Below are 19,075 nucleotides of genomic sequence, written 5' to 3'. Positions count from 1 at the left end.
GTGTGTGTGTGTGTGTGTGTGTGTGTGTGTGTGTGTGTCTGTGTGTGTGTGTCACAATTGTTTTTGTGAGAACAGAGAAAGCTAACTGGAGAAACATTTATTAAAATCTGCTACTTTATTCACTCACCTGAAACTAATTTTACAGTTTGGCTACATGTCTTCTGTTCTCAATCTACATTTTCCTCTGTATGAAGGTGACAGAAAAAGGAACAAGGAAAGAGCAATGCTTTTACCATTTTTATATTTTTTATGGCTGTTTTGTCATGTGCTGATAAAGTCAACCACTATTTGCATGATCACTTTAGTATGTAAAAATATAGAGCCCACGTTGCATTTCAATTAGGATTCATGTAGTTCTCAATACAATATAGGGTACATTCTGGAATTCATGTGAACTGTCATCACAAAAAATCCAGACCAGTGTCCCTTGGACATATGTTCATATTGGATGAATGTGCAGCGTATGATCTCCATTCAGTGCATGTTTAGTGTCAGTACATATAGTAGTGTGCCCCTTATGAAGGAAAGGGTAGAAAGGAATAGTACATGATAAAAGATAATTACATTTATTATCCTTAAGTGCTTTAAATTGGAAAGACACAAGGCAATGACCTGCATAGTGTGAAATTAAGACATTTTAGAGATCTCGCCGATCTTTGTCCACATTATATATTTGAACTGACATTTGCAGGGTTTGTAGATGCCCTGTTGTGACACTGAGTGAATAGTATGCTAATCGGTATTAGGAGCTACATTCACAATGAGGAGAGGCCATCTACCTCTATTTTGAATGGCATCACCTTGCAACAAATTCACCAGGATAACTACTAAAGGGGCTATTTGTGACTTTCAGTTTGTGTTGATTCTGGGGGCCACTTTGGACAAAAGCGATGTTTAAAGGTACATTTTTTTACAGTGCTGTATTTCCCACTGTTTACTGAGTTGGCATTACCAGGAGGTCATATAGTTGCAGTAAATGTCTCGCATTATAAAGTTATTTTATGAATGAAAGACATTATGTACCTGAAGGCCAATTCAGGGTCGGATGTGAATCATTTACAATCCAGTAATTGTCTCCATCTGTTGAAAGCGCAACTGAGGTTGACTCAGGTTTTTGCCCGTCATCTGTCACTCTCCCTTTTAGCTTTAGTTGTTCTTCGTTTAATTTCCTTTTTTTCTGTGAAGGCCCTGCCCCAGCATCAGCCATATCTAGAACCGATAACTTTTAAAATAAAATAAAAATACACTAACGCCTACAAAAAGACATCTCCTGCTACCTTCTAGCTGGACACACACTAACACAGTTTTTGCCAAAATCTGTAGAGCCGGACCACCTGCCTTACATCTATTTTTGACATTGCAGGAAAAATCGGACCCAGGCAAGGTTGCAGGTCATTTATGATCATCAGATGAAAAATGCTAATTCCAGAAACATTTATAAGTTACATATAGTCACTTTAAGACCGTTTGATAGACCATTCTTGACTTATTGTCTAGACTCTAGTGTGAGGGCAACAATGACTGAGACACAAACATCTGTGAAATCTGTCATATGTATAAATCATTTAGGCTACAAAAAGTAATCCAGTGTCTCTGACAGTACAGATGCTGACTGTACGAACCAAACATAAGCTCTCTCTGTCTCTCTGCTCAGACACCCACAGAACGTTTGCTTTGATCTCAGTATGAATGTGTCTATTTGTGTCACTTCTAAAACTTCTGACAGGAAGTCCAACCAGGGTTATACATTTGTTGAGGCAGTGAGTTTTCAGGATGTGGTTTTTCTGGAGGATTTAGATCATAGATGATACAGCTGGCCACAGACTGTCTTTGTTTGTCATTAGCTCTTTTTCTTTGATGGTTTTCGAATGCTATGTGTTTTTGCATTCAGATGTGAAACTGTACACTTATTCTCGCCAAGTCAAAAGCAGTTAATGATATCACAACATTATGATAATCTGACCAAAAACATATGTCATGGAGAGACAGTTGTATGAGACTGGTGGATCAGCGTGCAGTGACATTATAACTTTAATAGTCCTGATACATTTCAGTATATATGCTATTGTACATTGTGGCAGGACAAAAGACATTCTGCAGAAGCTTTAACACAGGCATGTCCTCCTATATGTAACTGCATGTATGGGCGTGTGTCTGGATGCAGTATATAGAGGGGAAGCACGGTTTGGCAAAGCCTGTCACAGACATGCAGGAACATGACACAGTTCCTCCAGCGTATCCTCACAAACCACAACGAAGCGGCATTAATGATAAGCACCTGGATTCCCACAAGCTCCCAGTTAGGCCCAATTGGCATTAACTGATAAATTGGGATGAGTGGGAGTTAGACTGCAGGACCCAGTGAATGAAACCTTTTCACATCAGGATGCAAAAGAGAGCCAAAAGAGAGAGATGAAGAGATCCTTTATACTGGCAGTGTGTTCACATGAGAGGAGACCACACGCTTGAGAGAGAATGAGATAGAAATAGAGAGAGGAACAGTGTCTTTCCCAGACACCCCATGAGAATCTAATACACTCCCACACGTCTGGGCTTGTGTGTGGCCACCACACACACATACACACACGCTACACGCCACACATGTCTGTGTTCATCCCCTCCTCGTAACATCAACCCTTTGCTCTCTCAATCCGAGCCACACTCCCCGCCGACTTTGATGCATTTTTTTACTCAATGTTGTACGACAATAATCTTTTTCACCCCTCCAAAAGAGCGGGCCATCGAAAGAAAGGCCCCACTCTCAAGGCTTTGCTTCATCTTTTGCCCCGGCTCTCCAGCGAGACAAAATCGCTTCGCCGGCACCACAGTGTGGTTCAACTGCAGCTGAAAGGAACAGGGACCAAATCCCTCTCATACACAACAAAACAACACTGTAGCCTTTTCAGTGTGACTGCCCACAAGGAAAGGGCTCTTTCTGTCCGTGGCCGACACAGTGTCTATCTATCTACCCGCTCCCCACAGATGTTGACACTGTTTGTTGCGGGTTAAGATGCACTCTAAAGACTATTGTTCCCCTTGTATCTTCTCTGTTGTTGAGTTTTTTCCTCTCTTTCTAGGCAAGGGTTGGAGGTAGAGAGGCAAGAAAGCGGTGAAAGACCTCCGGATGGCAGTCGGCGCTCCAGGGGGCCTTTCTGCCCGGAGAGACCCCGGCAATGGGCTTCATTGTGGGTAGCAGCAGGCAGCCACCAAGGGCTGTATGCTGGAAGTATTGTGTTGCTGGATAGACCCGAGTTCCTCTCCAGAACAGGGTCAAAGGTTAGCCCCCCTGTGGGCTGCTCCATACCTGCCCTGCCCTGTTTCCCCTTCCACTTTCACAGGCCCACAGAGACACAGCTACAATAGAAACCAGTCAACACACTATTAAGGAGACTCTTAAGATTGAGAGGTAGCAGAGCAGAGAGACTAATTCAGTGCGCTCTCCACTTTTCGATGAATAGCTAATTCAATTAATGGGCCTATGAGAGGGAATAACGAGGGAGGCAGGTCAAAGGCTCCTCTCTGGAGTTTACAAGGCCATGTCTCAGCACTTCAGCACGATAAAAATCTTATCACAGACTCAAAACAAAAACCTTTTGATGACATCTTAGCTATCAGCATTGTTGATGCGGGTGAGTCATAAGGTGGGGTATGTACGTGTGTGTGTGCGCAGGTGACTGTGGCTGTGCATGTGTGGATATGTAAGTAAGTGTTAGAGACAACAGGATGGTGAAAGAGCATGTCAAACATTTGGATCTATGCTGAGCCAGATCCCGCCCCTATTGCCTTATCTTGACACCCCTGTGCATCCAGGGAATGCTTGCTCTCATGCCTCCATGCACCGTCAGCACTTCAAACACAAACGTGCAGCTCTGCTTATTGGTTGCTTGGACAGTCCTGCTGACTAACTATAGAGTATGAAATTAGAGTTCTTGAACATGTAATCTTCATATTGTTTGTGACGTTCATAGCTGGGTGTAACTCTATTTTAAGTCACGCCTTTCTTTTGGAGACGTCAGAACAAATAACGTTACGTTTCTGTTTTTGTTAAGTTTCGTCCCCTGTCGCCAACACCATTGTCAATATGGAAACCAGTGTGCAGTGCAACCCCTATACAGTCTTAAAAAACAGCTATTCACTTACCATGTATTTGTATTATTTATGTTAATATATATTATTTGCCTGTTAATATACCTATTTGTCTGCTGGGACCTCCCCGTGTGGCCCTCCAAAGGATAAGCGCCATAGCTAATGGATGGATGGATGGATATACATATTCAAATCTGGCTGTGAAATTGTTATTCATTAAAATACAACAAAACCCTCTTGTTCGTTTAACGTGGGGCCATATTAAACTTTCATGACTGGTTATATTGCTGCAAGAATTTTGAAAAGCTGCAAACACCTAAATTAGTCTCCTGATGATCACTTTCATTCAATGTTTATATTTTTACCCATTTCTTCCTAGCAGTTTAAAATGTTCTTATGGTTTTATCAGTTGTTAACACACTTGAGTGTCTCCAGTGGATGAGGGAAGCTGCACAACATAGAGAGTGATGGACGCAGAGAGTCCTTTAGCCATAGCACCAATGTGCAGTGTTTATAACAGAGGATTCATGCCGGTAGTCATCACTGATTGGTGCTGTCGGTGGTGATGTATTAGTGTGAAGGGGCATCTCTGACCTCAGAATAGCAGTACATTAACCCTCTCCCTAGGCGAGACCAGCATGCCTCTTAAACCCTGACCCCCTGTCCCCTCACAGCACCACAGGGGGTCAGCAGTCCCCACTTTCCCCTCCAAACTACGCAAGATGCCACATTGTGTTCCCTCTAGACTATTGTGTGCTGCGCTAAATAATGTGCCTTCTATGTCCCCCAGTTCTCATGCTTAAGTCCAGGGAATGTCCAGGACTGCAGGGCTGAAGTTGTAGGGTCCAGTGTGAATGTCATCCCAGAGGGGAGCTTGACCACTAGCTGCAGGTAGCTTTTATGACTGGCTTGCAGGCCGGCTCCTTCGCCTAGCGTCCCGCTGCAAGAAATTTGTTGTCCCCCTCTGGGTGTCTTTTTTGAGGTGTCAACCGTGGGGCCCCTGATGTGAGATTTGTTGATATGATAACTCGATTAGGCCCCAGGATGGATGACATTTTGGCAGAGAGCCAGTCAGCAGCGCACTAGATGGTGCTGACTTGTCTCCTTAACCTCTCCTCAGGAGGCAACAATTAGAGGAAGTAATTGTTAAATTAGCAGTGTTGCTACATGCATTCTCTACTTCCTTCTCACTCTCTTTGGGTTGTGGGTGGACTGGAAGTGAAGCAGCTGAAGACTTGTTCAATCAGCACCTTCTTCAGTCAACAGTTCTGCCTCAGTACAATCATTTCCTTGCGTTTCATTGGCATCATTTATCCCTCTGTTCAACTCTGAAAACCCAAAGTGACTGTCAGAATATTGCATTGCTGATGGAAAGGTTGGCCATGGGGGCGGCCTTTTCTCATTTCTCACTGACGCCATTCTTTATGTGTTTCCCTGCTTGCAGTTTAGAAGAGATAATTCAATTAATGTGGCCAAGGCCTGCATTTCAAAACCTGGCCTTTTTGCCTGAGAAATTTGCATTATAAAACTCTACTATGCAACTGAAGGTCTTCTTACGTTTTTGTGCTTTAAAATGTTAAGTTGGGAAACTAAAAGATTCATTCACTTCCAAACAAGGCCGTTAACTCGTTGCCTCACCATTGTTATTGTTTGGAATGTGTCATAACTGCACAATGTGAGTTCATGACAAAATACAAAGGCAGAGTCTGTTGGGATTGTGAGTTCTGTATAACGTTTCCTGAAATTACAGAAAATGGTGGATAAGGAGGTTTCTAAATCCAACACATGCGGATATCCTTGGAACTGTATTGTGACAATCTGTGGGATGAATCCCACATTTCTGAAAGTAAATGCACTCAGTGAATGCACTCTCACTGCCCAGAAGCCATCAATCCTGACCCAAGTCTCAGCCATGGTTGCACATACATGAAGATAAACCTGAACACTAAATCAACCCACAACACTAAAACACAGGTAATATAAATGCACACTCAAAACATGAACAAAGACAGGGACCGTTCAGAACACATCCCCAGTATTCTGAACACAACTACGCTAAAGTTAAAGTCACAAACCCCTGTGTATTTCTTTTATTTTTTCTTTCTTTTTTGTGTAGTCCCTGTATTACCCTACTGCTTTTGTCGCTATGACCACCTTCCCCACCTTTTACGCCTATTTATGTATTTCGATTGCGCTACTAAAGCACTGTGGCCGCTCTCTGTGTTGTTTGGTTTGGTTGTCAAGGTAATCAAAGGCAGTGTCAGTAAAAGGGGAATTAGGAACGTATTTAAAAACAAAAAAGACTTCTCATCTCCTGAGGAGCACTATAGACAACAATATTGTTATTTATTTTTATGAACTGAAAATTTAAGATGTATTTATATGTGCAAATTGGAAAAAATACTCCCTGTACCATTGTGTTTTTTTATATTATATAAAAAATACTGTGTTACTGTGAAAAGAAAACGTCTAAAGACATGCTGATGTCTTAAGACATGCTGGTGTAAAGACGTACTGGCAGCAAGACCTGCCCTTCAATAGCATTCACACACTACTATTGGCCAGTTGTCCATGCTTACGCTAGGTAACGTAACCCAATTCAGGTTCTATCCCTTGACCAATCGGCTATCCTAACCATAACCACTCAAGGTCAATGCCTAACCCCAACCAGTTGGCCTGCTTTGTAGGGCGGGACTTGCCTTGAAGTTACATGGGATCTATTGTAACACTTCCCTGGCGTCTTAAAACGTGCTGACGTTTTGTTTTTACTTTTTGCAGAGCCGTCTCGGTTTGGAAGTTGAAATTCTTGTTTTTTTTAAGACGGCCATTGACCCAGCGATCGCTTAACAGCTGTCAGATCAAAATATGAGGTTGTCATGCAACGTTACGATCATATCTTACTTGACGACAACAGGCGTGTTTTGCAGTGTTTTAATTAACTGTAAACTCCCTCCTTATATTTCTGCTCTGTGTTAGAGTGGAACTCAGGGCCTCATCAAACAACAACTAATAACCGGCATTTACTTAAGGTCCTGAGGGTTCATTCAGAACTATGAAAATTGACATTCTTCAATAATGCACCAACCACTTGGAACACTCTACAACAACCATTCAGATGAAGCGATCTTCCAACATATGGGCAGTTTAAAACACTGTTTTTAAATACTCATGATTCTGGATGATATTGCTTTCGGTTATTTAAATGCTATTTTTATCTAGACTCGCTTGCGTTTGTATTTATTAGTATATACTGTATGTTAATTGCTCATAATTGTTAATGATTTCTGCAGTCTTTGCATTGAATATTTGTACATGTGCACATGTAATCCATTTGTAAATTGTGTTGTAAATTATACTGTGTATTTATTTTATGTTATCTCGGCTACATTGAAAATTTGTGCTTGCCCTCAATTGTACTAAATAAAGGTTGATGATGATGATTTTGCGAGAAAGATCTTACAGTCCCATTCCAACTTAATTACCTCGCCTCATCTTCCACTTGGGTCTGTGGAGCTTGGCAACTCTGATGACCTCTGACCTGTTATGCATTGTGGGTTTAGCCTGACGTATTCAAGGTGTTACCATCTGTGCCACCCCCCTTATCCCTTGTTTCTCTCTGTGGACAAGTCCTCTGTGTACAGGCCCACTGGGCTGGAAAAGTTGCTAACAGTGGTCCGTTTCTTTGGCTTTGTAAACGTCTCAGCCCTGGAGAAAGGATAGAGAAAAAAGTAGCAGTGCTCCTGGAGGACACTTGTTCTATGCTTTCTCTTTTTCCTTTTAGTTAACAGTGCTCCAGAGGGCTGTGATTCTCTGCACCTACGAGTTAACTTGTGACTAAGTGACCTCTGACTCCATGTGAATCTAAACAGAAAAACACGAACAATTGCTGTTTCCAAACTTTGTGTGTGTGTGCGTGCGTGCGTGCGTGTGAGTGACAGGGCCTTCTGCACGGTGAGGTGACTGTTCTTAGACGCATTGGACTAAGTGCATCTAATGAGGGTGAATGATCTTCACAAAGGTTCAAGACTTTAGAGAAGCAGCACCAGCAAAAGTACAAGTGCAAATCCACCACCGTCATTCCTTTCTAGCCATTTGCGTGCCTTAAGTTTCCCCAAGCAGCTGCTACATTCACTGTGTCAGCCTGCCGACGTGTGACTGACGCTCAAGATTGACTGTTAAATTAAGAGCCTGCCTTTTGAAGGGAATTTCGGTAACCTCTGTGCGGTTTGAATCATTTCTGACGATCAGTGTGCAAATCAACAACCTAACCAGCTAAACCATGTCCCAAAGCTTTAACACATGAAGCTGTGGTGTCCACACACACACACCCAATACGTTCTCTGTAAGTGACATGTCATCACGTAGTAATGACACTGCAAACAAGATGAGTTGGCCCAGACACTGAGCATCCAACATCCTTTTATTCGTCATATTCATCATTCCCTCTCTCAACAGAACTTGTCTTGTTTTGAATTACTGAGTGAATATTTTGTTCCTCTCTGGCATCAGTTGAGTCCTACGATGCACTGTGCATTGTGGTATTGGTGTTGTATTTGACAACATGCAGGACATGATGCTTCCTGGGTGGCAGTACCAGGGACTGGGCAAGAATCAGAGGAGACAAGTAAAAATATCACTCTGAGTAGGTGGATTCTGCCACCTAGTGGGCAAAAGTCTGTTTAAGACTGTTGAAAAGTATACAGTATACAGCAACTATTATACAATCCTGCCATCTACAGGTGAGTTAACTGCTCGTTAAATTGATGAAACTGAAGGAGAAACTACCATTTGGCAGGAAAACATTTGATACATGATAATTGTATTAATTACCCACTGATCTACTTCTTGCAGCTATTAAAGTATGTGATAGTATTGTGTAATCAATGTAATGAAAACCTCCCTTTATATAAACTATGGTAAACATAAACACACATAGAAACCATGTTTTTAAATAGAAAAACCAGATGAATGTTGCAGGGTATTTAAGTGACTGGATAATTGACTAAAATTATTGTTGTAGACAAAACATTTCCATTTTGTCTAACTATTGACTTTGGACAAGGAATAGAAAAATCTGACAGTGAGTTGTGGTTTCAACCAACACATCTCACAAAGTAAAACAGCATAATAAATCTGTCATCAAATATCATCACGTTTTGAGTAATACAACTTATTTGTGTACACATATGGTCATCACCAGGGGGGGAAATCCCAAATGCAGATGTCAAATCAATGTGTAGCCTACTTTTAACTGTGTAACTACTCAAAGAAAAAGTAAATTTGGAAAATATTTCTTGAGAAATTACATTTAATGTGACAGATTATTCTGAAGAGTAAAATACATTTATAATCCCATAACAATACATCAAGGTTTGGAAAACCTAACATCAGTGATTTAGAGGGATATAAAAAAATGCATTTGACTCTTTGTAAAGCAAGGCCTATTTCTTACTGTTTGCTTTAACTCACCAATTTACCTGTATTACTTATGAAGGAGCTTAACCTGTAACTGTGATTAATCATCCTCTGAAGATTTTTCTGGAAGACATTTTGAAAATTCCCATTGGAACACACGCAAAAATGTTGTAACCTAAACAGAATCCACATGAAAAAGCGTAAAATACACATAAGAGTTATCCAAACCATAGCTTAATTCAACAGGTACTTAAAATGTTGCATTAGAAACACATTAGCAGAAAATAATAACTTTCAAAATGTAAAAGGAATAGGCCTTCTCCATAATTATTCTTATACTGAAGTGCCTTCTTGTTGCGGAACTCAATGCAAGCATGTGCAATCACATCACTACACACAGTAAGTACAGTATGTAAAGTGAGATGTAGGAGGGCAGTGCTGATTATCTGCGGCAGTAATCATCATTTTAAAAACAATATACTATACTAATATGTACATGGATACATTTTTCTCATGTTGCTTGCTAACAATGAGTACATTTTTTTATTTTTAAGGAAATGGAGGGTACATTCCAGTGACTCAAAGACAACCATCTGATGCTTAACGTGAAAAAGACTGTATCTATGTGCTTCTCTATAAGAGGAAAAGCCAATTGTACTATCAAAATAGACCAATAGAGGAAGTTGAGGAATTTATATTTTTAGGTATTATTCAGGATTCCCAACTTAAATTTACTAAACACATTAACAAACTCTGTAAAACTATCCGGACAAACCTGAACCGTTTTAGAATGATAAGGCATCACATACCTGTCAAGGCAGCTTTACTGTTTTTTCATGCCATGATACTCTCTCACTTATCCTACTGTGCTACTGTATGGGGGCAAGCCTCCCAGACAACAGTCAAACCCATATATAAATACATATATATATATATATACTGTGTATATATGTATATACTGTATAAATATACTGTATATATTGTATAAACTAAAAATAATGGATGGATGTGGAACTACAATTGGATTGTCCAGAAATACAACCTTTTAAATTGTGATAGCTTCATTAAGTTCTCTTTTCTTAAATTGATTTTTAAATGTGCAAATAATCTAGTCTGTCCTTTGACGACAAAAATAAATACAAGGAGAGTGGCCACAAAGGGAGCAGTGGGTGGCAACAGCTTAGCAGAGGAGCGCAAAACCACTTTCAGCCAGTCATGTTTTTCAGTGATAGGGCCCCATTTTTGTAAAAAATTGACCAACTGAAAAACAAACACAAGTCGAACTGAAAACATTTAATAGAACGGTTAAAGACTGGCTGAAAGATAACCAAACATGTATCCAGTGACTAAGGTCCATGAATGCAGGAGCAGGTGCACGTACACACATTCTTGCACATACTCTGTTTTCCTTGTTGTAATGTATTGTCTGTGCTAGATGCCTGCCTGTATTATATCTGGTTTATTTTTTTTATTTTTTTTAAAAGGCCTGACCAGGAACTGGGATTGCAAATTAGCCTATTGGCTAGAAACTTTTTATGCAACACATCTACACATATTGTTATGGCTTTGACTGTAATAAACATGCATGTAATAATGTGCGCTGCATTGCCTTGACAAAACAAATAAATAAAAAGAAATTCCTCCAAAGTTTTCAAAGTAGACGAAGAAGAGAAGTTAGGTTAGGTTTGGGGTTTTTCACAGCACATAATGTTACAAACCTAATAGCAATACTGTTGTTAGGAAGATCAATCAAAGAATAAGCCGGATTATATCAATGGATCTGATGTAATCATAAGGGTTTTTGGAGAGTTTTTCTTTCTGAATTGAGGGTATCAAAAGGACGGAGGATGGTGTATACTGCACAGATTGTAAAGCCTCTTAATGCCAGATTGTAAAAGCCTCTATAAATAAAATTGACTTTACTTGCTTGAATAATTTCATATGTTTTAAGACTAGTGTTAACTTAGATAATAGTCGCATTTAGTGTGTTATACAAAAAAAGAAAATTAAAATCCAGGCACACTCAGTAAACCCACTGTGTGATGTTCTTATTTCAGGGATTTGTTTAGAAGTGTCATAACAACTCTAAAAACCTGTTCTGTTGTCTGCTTAATGAGCTTGCCCCAGTTTACAAAGGCACATTCCTCAACCGACGCATGGATATTAACTGCAAATTCTCTCCCGTTACAAGCATCATTTTTATTTTTTGGACTCAAGGCAACAAAACTAACACATTTTAAAGTCTGTGTAAATTTTATAAATCTACTGCACACAGTTCACATTATCCGTAATGTCAGTAACATGAATCTAAGCTGGTGTTGTTGCTTTACTGCATATTATATTATTCTTCCATGTGTTTAATTAATGTTTTTTGTTGTTGTTCATTTTCACAGTATCTTGTTCCCTGTTTTTCATGAGAAGTTGTCTTTGTATTACGTAAGTATAACAAATAAACTACATGATATTTTAGTATCTTTCCCCACATTGAACCACCACTCCCCCAGCCTTTCTGAAGAGACAAAGACCGACTGAAATGTAATACCCATTATTTCATGTCTGGTCTATTGTGTATTGTTTAAAACTGGAGCATTGTAATGATCCTTCTCCAGTGCTGCATTTGGCTTTCTACTATGATGAAGAGGACAGCTTGTTTTGGGGCTCTGCAGTCAAAAAGGTGGACCATAACTGGTTTTGGTTGCTTGCTTTTCTTACCACTTCTTGGAACCATATTTGTTGGTAAGCGATTTACATTTAATTTACAACATAAATGTAATCTGTCAAATTAATTACAAAACAATTCCAAACTTTTGTTCTGTTGTTTGACAGTGTTGTGTGCCACACTGACTTTTTGGGTGAACACCAGAAAAGTTATTTTTTGTAATAATATCTTTTATATACATGTAATTTGTAATTTGTAAGTTGTTCACTATGTTTGACAATAATCCAATCAAAGAGTTTCTAAAAGTGCCATGATGACCATAGACTGTTAAAGAGAAAATCCACTCAAAAATACTCAACAGCTATTTGTAATTTATCGTATATATATTTTGCTTAGCTGAGAATAACAGCATTTATCAACAAATCCCAATTACTGCCAATCATAACTATCTGTGGCCCAACCCGGCTTGGACTGAAACAGAACAAGTTAACATCTCTCTTCTTTAAGGAAGTTTGAAGTGTTAATCACAAAATAAGTGGAAGCAAACAAGATAAGATACGTATAGAAAAGTAGGAAAACTTTAACGGTACTTAAAGTTGTGGACTACAATGAACATCACATCATGATATCCAGGTGTATAATAGGGCAGGTTTGGTTGTTTAATAAAGCTGCAACCTGTCACCTTAAAACAGATTTAACATCAAGAACCTTCTTTTTACCAGTGTGTTGTGTTTTTCTCATGTGAAGTTTAAAACTCCAAAATCTCCAATGTTACAAACACGCCAATATAGGACTACAGAGACTGTAGTGGTATTCTGTTGGTTTAAACTTCACCAAAAAAATGTCTCAGGTTGCTGCGGGAAGTCTGGGTCGGGAGGAGGAGTCACCTCCAGGTCATCGGAGGATCATCTCTCACAGCATTCCTTCACTACAGGTCCCATTTCTGTCTATTTGCCTGAAGAAGAAGCAAGGCCAAGATAATTTTAGCATCAACACAAACATCAGAGTTTACATTTGAACTGTATTACTGTAAAACAAACAAAAATCCTACTTAAATGTCCTGTCTTATTCTTGATGTATCCACAGTTTTGCCAGTGCCACTGCAGAGTCCACATGACACCAACATAACAGAAAACAATGTCCGAAGAATAAGGAGCCCTCCCTCCGCTGATACTGTAGACTCTGTTTTGCCTCCAACGTTTCTGCCTGCCTCTCATCTTTCTTCTTTCAAGGATCTGGTGTCAGACAAGAAAATCACAGGTTGTGAGATTTTACCACACTTCCTCACTCAACTCAAAACAGCATGATGAAATGCATTAAATGTTATCTCTACTGAAGATAAGTTGACCTGGACCTAGTACTATGTGCAAATATTTAGTTTTGTTTAGTCTGATCTGACTATGATCCTCCTGTCGCAATTTTTAACCACAAGATGGCAGCAAAAGAATACATTTCAGGGTTTTTTATGCAAGTTTTTTTTAATCCCAACCCTCACCAATTAGATAGGGAAAAATGTTGTTGTACCGGTACACAGAAACTTTAAAGATAGAAACTGTGGCTGTTGGCAGGTTTCTCACAGCCGCCCACATCCCTCCATCATGGGAAACTAAAACTCTCTACTGAAACCATTTAAATGATTATATGTGTTTCTTTTGATGCATTCTAATGATTTATTCTTAAGGGAAATGACACTGTGTTGCTGTGGGTGACTCAAATCAATAAGTTAGATTGATAAACTCTGGGATAGTATTGCCAAGTTAAAAGATTAATTTATTTACAAACATATTACTGAACAATTAGTCGGCCGATAGAAACGTGAAATAATAGGGAACATTCTCCAGCATTCCAGAGACAAAATGAGACAAATGGTTGATACAAATCTATCAATCAGTCCAATATAACCCATATTGCAACATTATTTAGCCCAGGTCTGAAAATAAGCGGTCAGAACAGTTGTTTGTGCCTTTTTTGGCACATTTTGAATTTTTAACATTTATTTAAAATGCAAACTGAAACAAATTTTAATTGATGCAACTGATCAAAGAGGATATGCCACCATTGCTCTCTATAATGCAATTCATATGAGAACTTAACCTCTTTTTTGCAGTTTGTCTAGGTCTCCGTGTCTCTCTCAGTGGTCCAAGTGAGCTTCTTGACCCTCAGCTCCTTCTTTCCCTGAACAAAGAGGTCAGTAAGTTAAATAAATTTATAAGCATAGAGATGAGAACTGTGTCTTTCAAATTGTTAAAAATGTCAAATGTATTTTGATTTCAGTGAGAGTTGCAACAGCTTTTCCTTGTGGTAAAAAGAAAGGTGGCGCATGTAGTCCGGAAGGATTATTGGTTATTATTATAAAATCATCATTGATGAAAAAATGTTAAAATGAATATCTGAGTTCAATTTGCATTAAAGACATGAAATACACAGGGAAGCAGTTACCCTCGTCAGTCAGATGGATTGTAATGACACGATGAAGCAAGTGCATGGAGATTCTGTCAAACACAACGCTGAGCTAATCAAAGTTCAGGAAGTCTAAAGGTCAAAGGTCAAAACCTCTTTATTTGCTTTGATCAGACTTTTCTGTTTATCATTCATTCAACAGTAAACACAAAGTCAATCCCACACAGAGTTAGCAGCTGAAGTTTGTTGATTTTTGAATTTATTAAATTTAAATTCGTGAACTTAATGTGAAGAACAGGCATGGGTGGATTAAAGGATTAGAGTTTCAAGAGCTCAACAGACTGCTGATGTTGTGGGGAGTTTAAGGGTTGAAAGGCATTTTTGATCTTACAAAGAAGTCAAGCATCGCTGAAACCATTTTCAACAGTTGTGTAGATAAAGCAGGTTAGACAAGTAAAGCTCTTGTGTTGAATTATGTGCTCATGACTGTCCTCTCTTTGTCTCTTATTTTCTTTGAGAAGTCAGGAATCTACAACATTGGAGGGAAGGCAGGACTCTTTTCGATGAGAATTGTGGGAATAAAGAGAGCGACCTGCACACCCTGATTTCATCATCTACAGTCCACCCCAATCTCTTGGATCATTTAAGAGAAATTCATTTTGAAAAAAATCTTTATGTTACTGCTGTTATATGATCTTGATTAATGGCAGTTTAGTGCAAATCACTGTTTTAGTGTTTAGTTATCAATAAAAGTTGAATTTAGCTTAAAACAAGCCCACTTTTCGTGCACGTGGTCTTGACAGTCCCGCCCACCAAACTGACCAGCCAATAGAAATCGACGCTGATTCTTTATCCCCCCCACCCTCCCTGCTAGTGTTCCTGATGACAGTGAGGACGTTTTTTTCAGGGATGGGGATTTGGTAGTGAATGACTTGACAGCTTGTTGTAAATCAAACTTCGTGCAGACGTAATTGCGCGAGAATGGCAGAGGCAGCCTTAGAGGACACGCTGCCCGAAGAAGAGAGGGACTTTCAGAAGAGTATAGCTTTGATCGGTGGTAAAGAGAGGATTTACTTGGTGAGTGATGCGTGTAAAAGTAAAGAGGTGGACGTGGATGACGCTGGAATACTGCAGGAGTTCATCCGTGACATGTTTCACAACAGCAGCCCGGTGGACAGCAACGGACAAACGTCTCCGATAAGCAGTCACAACGTTACCGCAAGATCAAGCCCCGTATGCTGCAAGACCGAGACTGTCAAAAGCAATGAAATGCCACCAATAGCGAGGTCCGATGATTTGGATTTGAAAGCCTGTCCGGTGGAAGAGGACTGGGAGAAGGAGCGGCCAACGTGCAAAAGAACAGCAACAAGGAGGGCGAACAGCGTAAAGCGAACTATAGACTCTCCTATCATCATATTCATCTTCCGACAGACATTTCTCAGCAAAACTTCCAACGAACTGTGCTTGAAAGAGACGTTAAAGGACGTAAAGGCACGCACGAAACGTTCCAGATCCGCCCGGCCTGCTCTGATTGGATTAATACACACCAGACAGGAGAGCGCCGAGACGCATCAGTGTGCGCAACTCCTGGAGCGTCTGATCGGCTCAGTGTTCCACAAACAATCACCAGAGACAATATGGGTCGGCTGTTTCATCCCAAAGACAGAGGCCAAAATGCTCAGCATCAAGAAAAACGCCTGCAAAGTTATACACGCATCTCAAACAGCAGGTGTAATAACATACATTGTCCATGTTTTAAGTAGTTTTACACGTATCATACAAATATGCTTTTCTCGTTTGCTCACACACATTTTTGCTCAAGTCTACGTCAGCTGGGCGGATTTGTCAACATGAAATTTGAACCGTGGTGTGTTTAACCTTGGAACAATGCAGATTTGATGGTGCATAAATATTAGAGGGCCAAAATCAAGAAGAAATACAGATTTTGACACTTTTAAAAATCACTTTTACAACATTATACACAAACCTACAACTCATCTATAAAAAATACTGATTGGAAAATAGTGATGTCTTTGGAAATTAAAAAATTAAGAGAACCGTAGAAGTTCTAATGGAGTGATGATACTATGATAAATACCTTTTACTTATGAGTAGACAATTGTAAACTCAGTAATGAGTACTGTCACAATGTGTGTTCCTGGGGAAATATTTGATAAACACTTTATTGATTTGTCATTGTATATTTCCCAATGTAGGTCAGTCCACAACATTCACAAGACCGCACATTTTTGCACACATTTTTCTGGCTGGAAAACAAAAGGAGCATTCATTTAACAATCAGGCCCTTAGATAAGCTGCCAAATTGTTAAACCCTCATTATTGCCTTTCAGATAATACCAGGGATAGAGGGGACCTGATTTGCTGGCCATTCCAATGTTTGTTCTGGGCTCAAAGAAGAAGTCAGGCCAACAACTCTTCACTCGGCAGGCAAAGAGGTAGCAGCATCGTCCTGAAGTTCAGTTTGACTGAGCTATGCAGGCGTTTCCATTCCAACAAGAATCTTTCAACTCTTCTTCGTTCTTTCCATACACCAACTTTGTCATGTTCAGGGTTATCAGGGGTCTGGAGCCTAACCCAGATTGCACTACATGGGCAAAAGTCATGGCTATCAGTCTGGTTACAGGCAAACAAATAGACAAAGACATCAAAGGCCCAATATTACGCTCATTTTCAGGTTCATACTTGTACTTTGGGTTTCAAGTAGAACATGTTAACATTCTTTAACTTTCGAAAAACATATTATTTTCCTCATACTGGCTGACTGAATACCTGTACTGTATTACAGTGTCTGAAAGCTACGTCTTAGCACCTTGCTCTTTAAGCACCCCTCCCGAGAAAGTGCAGGCTGCTCTGATTTGTCAGCGTTTCTGCATCTGCCCCCTCTGAGAATTTGCCCGTCTTTGCAGCTGTAATGACCATAAGAGCACCGTATAGCAGCACGTTCTACAAATATATAGCATAATACAGTATACCATACAGCTCATTTAAAGGCACCTATTCTGAATACAGGCTGTGTGCATCTTTCTGTGGATTGAGCATTTTGATACTTTCACAGTTTTTACATAGCACCTCAACCTGCTTCACAATCAAAAAACAGTCATTAAAGACAATAGAAAATAAAAAACAAGAAAACATAGAATAAGACAGTATAAAATAAAACAGTAAAAGTTACAGTGCACAACAGTGTACAACAATGTAAGAAACGATTATTTGATCTAATAAAAGGCAGCTTGAAACAGAAAAGTCTTCAGCCTTGATTTGAAAAACAAAACCAGAGTTGCAGCAGAGTTGCATTTTTCTGGAATTCTGTTCCATATATGTGGTGCATAAAAATGTAAACGCTGCTTTATATTTAGTTCTGCCTTTAGTGACAGAAAGAAGAACTGTCCTAGACAACCTGAGAGGTCTGGATAATTCATACTGTGTCATGAGTAGTAAGTAAACCATTTAGTGCTTTATAAAGAAGTAGGAAACCCTTACAACAAAATAACTTGTGGAATGCATTGGCCATCAGATTGATCTTCCGCACAACAGAGTTAATTAACCATGACAGACACATTGTTTCAACACTTTGCACACATACACTTTGTATTATATTAATTTCATTAAACTCAATGGCACAATGTTTTCATTGTTGTTGTTTTTTCAGATGACACAAGTAAAGAGGAAGGCATCCCTCTGAAAACCAATTCCTTGTCTGCTGTACCTCATGTGGATGGTGGAGACAGCTGATGCCATGACACATGAACTGTTGCTGCAGGCGTATCTCTACAGAAGATCCTGTTTTAACTGTGGAGAAAAGGTTGCGGTGCTTCAGAGTCATTCTTCATAGTCTTCAATATTTCCACTGCTGAGCCATCATGATTTTTGTCCTGAAGCAATATGTTGCTAAAACATTGTCATCTTGCTAATTTACACATTGTCTTTGATAAACACTACAATGGTTATTCATATAGGGATTTACTGTGTATGTATGGGGCTGATTCAAGTAATTGTTATAACAAGTATCAGTAATTCATATGAACTATATCAAATCATTTAACACCTTTTTTAGGCCTAGACATAGATGTGTCTGATATTTTATTACGTTTAAATTGCAGTATGGCTAGGATGCAGCAAAAGTACTACTTTAGCATAGATTTCAAGTACAGGGCCAAGGGTTATTGTGTCATCTGAAATATACATCCCAAAAGCACAACAGACATAATCTTTTCATCATTATGATATTTTTTCTTTTTCCCATTCATTTAATAGAATTGTGTGCCTTAGATAACTGCTGTTGGCAAGAGCATTATCTGCAGTAGAGGTGGATAAAACTACTTCTGAAACTACTAATGTATGTATGTAGCTTACTGGTCTGTATTTTCATATGAATATGTAAATAAACGTTTAATCTTGTGTCATTATGCCATTTATTATCATAGGATATTGGGAGATTCGGTTGCCAACTGAGCATAAAATCCTATATCAACACTGTACTATCATATTTAACTA

The 19,075-nt window shown here is 39.4% G+C and overlaps 1 protein-coding gene and 1 long non-coding RNA gene across 3 annotated transcripts; one reads left to right on the top strand and one right to left on the bottom strand.

Annotated features, from left to right (window-relative positions):
* Nucleotides 1-10,524: 10,524 nt before the first annotated feature.
* Nucleotides 10,525-14,655, bottom strand: LOC116695299 (uncharacterized). Its single transcript, XR_004333416.1, has 4 exons — nt 14,600-14,655; nt 14,255-14,335; nt 13,212-13,395; nt 10,525-13,115 (listed from the first exon to the last, which is right to left on the bottom strand). It is a non-coding gene; the product is annotated as an uncharacterized LOC116695299 (long non-coding RNA).
* Nucleotides 14,656-15,427: 772 nt separating this feature from the next.
* Nucleotides 15,428-19,025, top strand: LOC116695298 (uncharacterized). 2 transcript variants are annotated; one of them, XM_032525437.1, is made up of 3 exons: nt 15,433-16,289; nt 16,912-17,016; nt 18,231-19,025. In XM_032525437.1, exons 1-3 carry the CDS (start codon nt 15,542-15,544, stop codon nt 18,311-18,313), a joined length of 936 nt encoding a protein of 311 aa, XP_032381328.1. In that variant the 5' UTR covers nt 15,433-15,541; the 3' UTR covers nt 18,314-19,025. The 2 variants fall into 2 exon arrangements, with proteins under 2 accessions (XP_032381327.1, XP_032381328.1); XM_032525436.1 differs by lacking the exon at nt 18,231-19,025 and having other exon boundaries at nt 15,428-16,289; nt 16,912-17,715.
* The last annotated feature ends 50 nt before the right edge of the window (nt 19,026-19,075 follow it).

Source organism: Etheostoma spectabile, chromosome 9, assembly GCF_008692095.1.
Source record: "Etheostoma spectabile isolate EspeVRDwgs_2016 chromosome 9, UIUC_Espe_1.0, whole genome shotgun sequence".
Taxonomy (NCBI): domain Eukaryota; kingdom Metazoa; phylum Chordata; class Actinopteri; order Perciformes; family Percidae; genus Etheostoma; species Etheostoma spectabile.
The sequence above is the reverse complement of the archived record's forward strand: the minus strand, read 5'-3'. Positions and strand labels throughout refer to the sequence as shown.